The 8,740-nt window shown below is 55.8% G+C and overlaps 1 protein-coding gene and 1 long non-coding RNA gene across 2 annotated transcripts; one reads left to right on the forward strand and one right to left on the reverse strand.

The window, feature by feature from the left end:
• Window positions 1-1,339: 1,339 nt before the first annotated feature.
• Window positions 1,340-6,916, reverse strand: FOXA1 (forkhead box A1). The gene is made up of 2 exons (XM_052782659.1): window positions 6,405-6,916; window positions 1,340-3,940 (listed from the first exon to the last, which is right to left on the reverse strand). The coding sequence occupies exons 1-2, from the start codon at window positions 6,474-6,476 to the stop codon at window positions 2,678-2,680; spliced, it is 1,335 nt and encodes a 444-aa protein (XP_052638619.1). The 5' UTR covers window positions 6,477-6,916; the 3' UTR covers window positions 1,340-2,677.
• A 454-nt stretch (window positions 6,917-7,370) lies between these two features.
• Window positions 7,371-8,508, forward strand: LOC128140229 (uncharacterized). The gene is made up of 2 exons (XR_008234656.1): window positions 7,371-7,562; window positions 8,180-8,508. It is a non-coding gene; the product is annotated as an uncharacterized LOC128140229 (long non-coding RNA).
• The last annotated feature ends 232 nt before the right edge of the window (window positions 8,509-8,740 follow it).

Below are 8,740 nucleotides of genomic sequence, written 5' to 3' on the forward strand. Positions count from 1 at the left end.
CCCAAGGCATTAAATCAATGTCTCCACTCTGCAGTGGCATATTCTCTATAGGCTAGTCTGTGGGAGACAAGTGAAGTCTTGCTGCAAACGGCCTTCGTCCTGTCTCGATCTGCACGAAGCACCTTTTGGCAGAAGAAGCGGGACTTTAAATAGGAGCCACCTGCCCGGACTCGGTGCCGAGCAACCCCGAGCTTGCAGCCCTGGGAGCTGTCGGTGTCGGCCGGTTCAGGAAACACAGAGGGCGAAGGGGCCGCACGGCCGGCTCGCGGGGTACCCGGCCGAACCCGGCGTCCCGGGCACAAACCCCCGCTCCCTCCCGCTGCAGGACCCGCATGCGGCAGCCCGGCGGCACCCGCGGTAAATCTCCGCCCGGCCGAGCGCATCCGCGTAGCGCAACGCCGGCGCCGGTCCCTCCTCGCCGGGAGCGCCGCGCCCGCATCTCGGCCCCTCGCCGCCGGGCTGCCAGCGGCCGGGCCGGCCACACCTGCAAAGCCCAGGGCGGAGGGGATCTCCGATATTTTTTTTTTTTTCTCTCGTTTTTCGCTCGGGAGTAGCGCTGGAGGAATTTGGTGAGATTTCTGGTGCACTGGCTTGGCTTGGCTTTCCTAAATCGACCCTTAAATTTAGGTCGTCGCTGCTGTCCCTAACCCGTCAGGGGCCAATTATGTGACAATTATGAGAATTACACGGTTCTTTTATCCGACGGCCGTGCACGAAGCGGGCTGAGCACAGCGAAATCTGTTCACGTTTAACACGCACCCCCCCCACCCCCCCGCGCCGATGCCGCTTGCTGGAGACCAGCGCTCGCCAGCGCGGCTGCTGTTATTACCGGCGCCGATGGGAGCCAGGGCTGCAAAGCGGGAGACGGGCTGGGAGCCCGGCCCGGCCTTCCCAGAGGCCCGGGCGAGGTGGAGCAGGGCTAGGGATGCTCCCCTCGGGCGTCGTCCCGTCCGGCGGGGAAACGCCGGGTCTGGCTGCCCCCGGCCACAAAGCACCCGGGAGGTTACACCGCCTCGGGTGGCTTTTTCCCTTCCCCTACCTCGTGAAGTAAAAAAAAAAAAAACAACCAACCCCCAAAACCCCCAAAAAAACAAACAAACAAAAAAACCCCATGCACACCCGCACACGCCGGGGGGACCGCAGCGCAGCACCCCGCACACACACCCTGCGGGCGCGTCCCCTTCCTTCCCTCCGCATGGGCTTGGCCGTACACATCGTTCCTCTTCACATCCACGCTTTAGTGCTAGGTTTGTTTTTCTGGCGGCTAGCTCCGTCCTCCGTAACCCGCCCCAGAAATTTTGAAAGAAAACAGCAGAAATCTTGCATTGTTAACATTTGATTTATTTAAAGTCCTTAACTGCAAATGATCAAAAACATACTTCACGCATTAAATTCTCAGTTATTGTTTTAAATCAAAATATTTTTTCAATTACAATCACATTTATAAAATTAACAAAATTTCTTAAATTCACGTGTAATTCTTTTTTTACTGTCATTTAAAGCAATTTCCAGCTGTAGAGAAAGAAAAAAAATATAAACCATGCAATAAATTAAGAACATTGAGACAGCGAACAGGAATAATAATAAAACCCGTCTGGCTATGCTAACACCGTGTAAAACTGTGGAAAGTGCATTAACACTGGATGAAACAAGCTGACGATGGCGATAATTAAACGGCCACAAAAAAAATTGGATGTGGAATTTATTAAACAAGTTGGAAAAGGGGAGAGAGACAGAGCTCTCCTCTTTTCCTTGCATCGGTGTAATAGTCAACGTTTCCAGGGGAAGGGAGAAAATAACCTTGTTATAGATACACAGTTCTAGCTGGTACACGATGAAGACACTTAAATTAAATAAGCATGTCATCCAAATGTTGATGATAGTTCCTGATGAACGAGAATCTTCAGTAACAGATGGGAAGGAAAAAAAAAAAATCCGACTGGCTGTGACCTCTTGTAACTTTATATTACATCCCAAGACAGGTAACACTTGGAAAAAAATAAGGGTCGCATCCTGCACTCCAAAGCTCCAGTTGGTCCCCGCGGGAGTGCAGGATCCGGCCCACAGCATCTGGGTGTATGCGGGTTGTACTAGCCGAAGGTTTATTTTGCAAGTATCAAAAGGATGATCCGAGAAAGTAAATAGTCCTCTTGTTGCTTAGAGATTCTCTTAGTGTTTTGCTACTTCACAGCAGTATTGTCCTTCAAAGCCTTTTTAATTAAAAAAAGTCTTAAATGTCTACTCGCTTCTTCATCTCCGTATTGTTAAAGTATTGCCACATACCTGTAAACTTACATGAGATTATAGAGCACAGAAGGGGGGAGACGAGGGGGGCAGAAAGCACAAACAAGTAGTTTACAAGCTCAACAATTTTTTCTTCTTTTTAATAACACCCTGCAAAGGCTAGAGGGGATCTCCGGGGAGAGGGGCTGGGCGGGGGGGGACGGGGAGATGGGAGGGGGTATGTACAAGCAGGACGCGGCCGGCTTTGCAGGAGGTCATGCTGGATCATAACAACACACAACGCGTTGCGAGACAATTAAAAAGTAACAGTCCTTTGTATGCAGCGTGCGGAAACACCTCGGTTTCTCTCAGGGAGAGGGAAAGGGGGGAGAGAAGCCAGGAAAGGGGCTTGGGGGGGGGAAGAGGGGCTCACCCCGGCGGCGGGGGTGCAGAGCTAGGAGGTGTTTAGCACGGGTCTGGAATACACACCTTGGTAGTAGGAAGGCTCTAGGGCCGAGGGCTCAATGCTGCTCCGGCCTGCCATGGAAGCGCTGCCCAGGGGCAGCCCACCGGGGATGCTGGCCCCATAGGAGGAATATTGCAGCGCCTGCTCGTAGGCTTTGAAGTCCAGCTTGTGCTGCTGCTCCGAGGAGGACATGAGGTTGTTGATGGAAAAAGGGTGGTTGAAGGAGTAGTGGGGATCGCCCTTGAGGTGGAGCTGGGGTTCGTGGGCTAAGGAGTGAGGGGGGTGCGGGACGGAGGCCAAGGCGGGGACGGAGCTGATGGTGGAGGAGGCGGCCGAGGCCGAGGTCTTTAGCTCCGTGCTCGATCCGCTGTGGTCCATAGACTGGGGGCTGGTGGACGGGTTGGAGCTAGAGAGGGAGGTGGCGGTGTCCAGCTGCGCCGGTTTATTGTGGCCTCTGTGCAGGGGGGAGTTGGAGCTGGAACTGGAGGCCCCGGCCTGATCTTTCCTTCCCTCCTGAGGGGCTTTGCTGTTCGCTGGCTTCTCGCACTTGAAGCGCTTTTGCCGGCGGAGGTAGCAGCCGTTTTCAAACATGTTGCCAGAGTCGGGATGCAGGGTCCAGTAGGAGCCCTTGCCAGGCTTGTCAGGGGAGCGGGCCACCTTGACGAAGCAGTCGTTGAAGGAGAGCGAGTGGCGGATGCTGTTCTGCCAGCGCTGCTGGTTCTGCCGGTAGTAGGGGAAAAGGTCCATGATCCACTGGTAGATCTCGCTCAGCGTCAGCATCTTGCTGGGTGCCTGCTGGATGGCCATGGTGATGAGGGAGATGTAGGAGTAGGGCGGCTTGGCGTGGGGGTAGCTCCGCTTGAATGTCTTGGCGTCCCGCGTCCTGCCGAGGTTGGACTGGGTGTAGGCCATGGGGCTCATGCAGGGGTTCATGCCGCCGTAGGGGCTCAGCCCGTTCATGGGGGCTGGCTGGGCAGACATGGCATTGATGCCGCCAGGGCTCAGCGCTGTGCCCATGGCGGCCACGCTGGCCGGCATGCCATTCACCGGCCCTGCCGAGCCTGCCGGCATGCCGGCCACGGCACCAGGGCTCAGCCCGGCCCCCAGCCCTGTGTTGGCGTAGGACATGTTGAAGGAGCTGGAGGTCATGTTGCCGCTCGTCGTCATGGTGTTCATGGTCATGTAGGTGTTCATGGTGTTCATGGAGCCCAGCCCCGAGTTCATGTTGCTCACGGGCACCGAGGAATAGGCCTAGGGCAGCGAGACGGAAAGAGGGGGTTAGAGGGGAGAGAGGAATGGGCAGGACCCCGGCGGGGCTGGATCCACCCGTCCTGCCCGCCCTGCCCAGCGAGCAGTGCGACCGTCCTGCCGCGGGACGCCGTCTGCTTCCCCGACCCCCGGGAAAGCGCTTTCCAAAAGCCACACGGAAAGGCCTCCGGCTCGATGAAAAGCTCTAATTCATATTTATACGTGTTTATAAGCAGACACGGAAGAGGGGGGGCTCTCTCCCGACGCGATCCCGTTCTACCGGCGTGCCGTAGCTTGCGCCGGGATCACCGGGGCGCACGGACCAACGGCCTTCCCGGAGCAGCTCCGCACCCCCGCAGAGCCGGGCTGCGGGCTTTATCTGCCCCTGGAGGAAGTTTTCTCCCGGAGTATTCCCGTGGTTTTGCTGATTTTGTGTCCCGTCTCGCTAGCTAAATATTTAAACTCATCGGATTATTGAAATTTACGGGCACATGCTGACTGTGCCAAGGAGAAATTCAGCTGCCTGCACTTTCTTAGAATAATCTCATGCATCTCTCCCACCCTGCACTGATTTAAATTTCTATTCTTACATAAGATGCGATAATGTCCTGTCGTAAAAAAACCACAAAAACCCCAACAACACAAAAAAAACCAAACCAAAACCCCCAAACCCAACAGCTCACGTCCGCGCATTTTATCTGCAGAAAGCTTCTCCCTTGTCTGCATTTTCTATCAAGTCAGTCTTTAAATTAAAGTTAAAAAAAAACCCCCAAACTTTCCCAAAGTACGAAAAGCCTGAACTTTCCCTGCCTGAGATTTTCTACAATTGCCCGACGTGCAAAAATTGTAGCACCCTACCGCATAACACAACTCTTAAAAAGAGCAGAACCGGAGAGCCTGAAATCGTGCTTTCCAGTACGGCATCTGATTTAACAGGAGGGAGAAAGACGTTCCCCGTTTACCTCGAACAAAGGCAATACGGCTAAGAAAAGGAGGTTTAGGCAACGGTTAAATGTATAAAATTCATTACTGTTCACTACGAATTCCACGAGCTTCTAAATGAGCTTTTAATTTAGAGGATCACATTAATTATTTGAGATGGTAGAACGCGGATGGGTTTCCCACCTTGCATCCGTGCAGTGATTCAAATTAAATAGCAGGAGAGGAGAAAAGATTGAGGCTAAAAACCAGCAAAAAGCCAAGGTCGCTTAACTTTATGTTTGTGGATAATGAGTACGGCGAGGATAAATGGAGTCTGGAAACGGCACATAATTAGGATGACCCTTATTTGCCCTTAGCCGACTTTCCTCTATTAAGTACGATGCCAGCAGGGTGACACGTATCTGCCTGTGCCCGCGTGGCCCTATGGGCGCTGTGTGCCAGCTCCGGGGTGCGGGGACGAGGCGTGGGGACCGCGGAGCCCTGTGTCCGGGTGTGCTGATGCAATGCCCGGCTGCGCACACCTAGGTGCCTGCCTCGCTACCACACTTCCTTAAAACGGCTCCCTCCCGGGCGGGAATCCGAGGGGCTGCTGGCGGTGCTGCTGGGCGCCGGCGTCTCCCGGGGACCGCCGCTGCAGAGCCGCAGCGGCACAGTGTGACCCGCGGGCCCCCGCAGGGCCGAGGCGCGCCGCGAGGAGGGCTCCGGGCGCTTCCGTGGCTCTCTCCTCCGCCGTAGGTGTTGGCGCTTGGGCCGCCTCTCCCCCTTCTTTTGCACCGTGTTGCCAAACGAGCGCGGGGGGCGGAAGCGCCTCCCGGGGTGCCGCGGGCCGGGCCGGACCGGGCCGGGGCGGCGGGGCCGGGTGCGGGCCCCCGCTCCCGCTCTGGCGCCCGGGGCCGCTCTCGGCAGCGCCGCCCGCCGGCCCGCGGCAGCAACGCACGCCGCAGGCTGCCCCTCTTGCGAAGTACGAACGAACGGCTATCTTCTCCCCCCCCCCCGCCTTTCTTCTCGCTCGGCTTTAACAGGTGAGGCCCCCGGCGACGGCGAGCAGAGAGGCCGGCGGCCCCGCCGAGGAGCCCGGGGAAGGCGCTGCCTCCGCCCCGGGACGCGCTTGCGACCGGCTCTCTCGCCCCTGCCATCTGCCGGGAAGGAGCCGGGGGCCGGCAGCGCGGCGAGTCCTCTGCCCCGAGCCAGGAGTTTTCGGGGCGCTTTTGTGCGCGCCGCAAGCGGAGATTACGCCTTTTAGACGAGATCGAGGGCTGCCCCCGGCCCCCCGGCCCTCCCGGCGGGCCCGCAGCCCCCCCGGGTCTCCCTCCAAGGCCCGCCGGGCTCTCGGAAGCCGTGTTTTCCTCGGGGAAGACTGGCCGGCTTCAGCGCCGGAGGGAGGGGGGGAGGCACGTTTGCGCTGGCAGGATCTGGAGCGCAAACCGATTCCTCCGGTTGCTGCCCCCCTCCAGACCCCCAGCCCTCCCCCCCCCCCCCCCTTGCAGAGGGGCAGCAGCGGAGCCAGACCCTGGGATTTACTCACCTCCTGAGTGTCGGCGTAGTAGCTGTTCCAGTCGCTGGTTTCATGCCCTTCCATTTTCACAGTCCCTAACATTATGGAGCCAACCTGCCCGGTGTAACCATCCAGCCCTCTTGCAAGTGAGCCACGGGCAGCAGGAAAAGAGCCCGAAAGCCCGACCTAGCAGGAAACCAGCTCTCAGGAGGGGCGGGGGGTGCTGAATTCTCCTCTATAACCAGCCAAAAAGGAGGCAGGGAGCGGTGTGGGGCGAGACAGTTGAGAAAGTGAGGAAGTGCCGGCTGGGATGTGAGTGGAGTTGAGCTGATGTGTATCTTACGTCGCAGAAGTACCCACCTCCTCCTCCTCCTCTCCCCATTTGTCCGCCGCACAAAGGCGTTCGCACCTACAAAGCCGGAGATGCACCTGCAAACAAGGCAGTTCCCCTCGCCTGCAACTCCCCCCGGGGCGGCACTTTATTTGCAAAGCGGCGTAATTGGTTTAAGCTTGTGGGGAAAGAAGGAGAGACAGAGGTGGGAGAGGGGGAGAGAGCAGGAAAAGGAGGGGGGGAACGACCCACCCTTTCAGATGGACAGGACGAATGCTAGGAGGGATCGGTGGAAATGAAATGAGGTAGATAAGGGAAGGGCAGACCCCTCTGTTTGAAGAGAATGCGAAAGGCCATCCAGCCTTAAACCCCTGAGATTAGGGGCAATATTTACTGAAGTCCAGTAGATGCCCTTTTAACTTGGTGGCCCGGACGTGCTCCAAAGTCCCGAGTCCTGCAGTCCACAGGCTCCCCCCCGCTCCCGCCCCTCACTTCAAAGCTGGTTACCGCGCAGGTACCTCCGCGGGCCCCCCCCCGCCCCGGCCGCGGCACCCCCCGTTCCCAGCGCCCTCGGGGCGGGGGACCGGCCTCGGCGCTCCGGGCTGCGAGCAGGAGAGCTCGGCTCCGCGCTCCCCAAAGCCTCCCGACCCCCACTGCCCCCCGGGCTAAACCTAGCCCTTCAAACGGGGCTGCCGTCCTATGTAGGTTGGTGATGGTGATAGTTCTTTTCTGGTGCCTTACGTTTAGAAACCATGTGAGTCACCGTGCTGAGACATAACACTAGAGGCACCCAATAAATGCGGACAGAGGCTTGAATGCGGATCCACCGATATTAACCTCCACTTGGCAAACATCAGGTGAGTCACTGGAACCATTTTATATCTTTACTGTGGAAAGCCTCCAGCCCAGAAGGCTCCCTTGGAAGGCTCCAGGCACCCAGGAGCAGCAATAATAAATAGCGGGTATCTCATTACCGACTTCTTGCCCATTAACCTGATTTCTCGCAAAGAACAGGGGAGGAGGAATCTACACGGGCTGGTAAAAGGTAAAAAGGGGCAACACCGATTAAAAAAATTGACATTGGACAACGTTCTTTATTATTATGGAGGGAATCTCTCAGTCTCTGCAGACGGATCGAACGTCCTCTGTTTCTGCTCCTGCCCTGTCCGACTCTTCGAGCTTATGTCAAGATCACAGACTTTTCTTGGGTTTCTCTGCTCTATACTTTATGAAGTTGCTCCTGTCGAGCTACCAGCACTTTATCACCTGATAGTAAAAAAAAGACAACCCCCCAAAACCCCACCCACCAACCAACCAGCCAACCCCCCCCCAAACCCAAATAACTTCTCGGGCAATGGGAATTTGAAGGAGAAATAAAGTTTCTTGGGATTTTGCAAAAGGCTTGCATATCATACCACACAAACTAAAATACACATCTGGGTCTGAATTTCTGCCTGGCATGTTTATCGTCCAGCAGGATCACAGTTGCTTCCACAGTGATTTGTCCTCGAGTGATCTGCGAAAACGTCACCCTCACAAACACGATTTTAAAGTTCCTTATACAGAGACCCAGGATTCAAACGACGAGGTACAGCATATCTCCACTTCCACAAATACGTTTTAACTTGTCCTCTAAATGTGTTTTCTGTTATCCCTTTCTTTGTTCTTTCCCTCCTCGTCCTTCTTTCTTTAAATCTGGCAACAGAATCAAGTCAAATCCTCGAAACAAACAAAACTCTGGAATCAGCAGATGACAACAACGGATGAAAATGTGTCTTGAAGGAAATAAAATAGATAAAAGCACTGGATTAAACCCCTACTTTCTCAAACGGTCAAACTGCACCCATGGAAATTGGAACAAACCCCAGTGGAAAACCTAAGAGATGTTAAAATTGCGGTCTTCATGTATGCACCCTCCCTCTTTCACTAATGGCAGCGGTCTGTACGACTGAAAATAGAGACCCTTCGGTGGTGGCTTGTTCATTTCAGTGCTTGAGGTCCCCACAGAAGTACAGCTGCATGCGGCGAGGCCGGG

Source organism: Harpia harpyja, chromosome 3 (genome assembly GCF_026419915.1).
Source record: "Harpia harpyja isolate bHarHar1 chromosome 3, bHarHar1 primary haplotype, whole genome shotgun sequence".
Lineage (NCBI taxonomy): Eukaryota > Metazoa > Chordata > Aves > Accipitriformes > Accipitridae > Harpia > Harpia harpyja.

Excerpts from the sequence above, each read along its gene's own strand:
- FOXA1 (XM_052782659.1), bottom strand. The coding sequence starts at position 6,476 with ATGTTAGGGACTGTGAAAATGGAAGGGCATGAAACCAGCGACTGGAAC. Across the intron at positions 3,941-6,404 it reads ACTACGCCGACACTCAGGAG|GCCTATTCCTCGGTGCCCGT; the intron begins GTGAGTAAATCC and ends TCGCTGCCCTAG.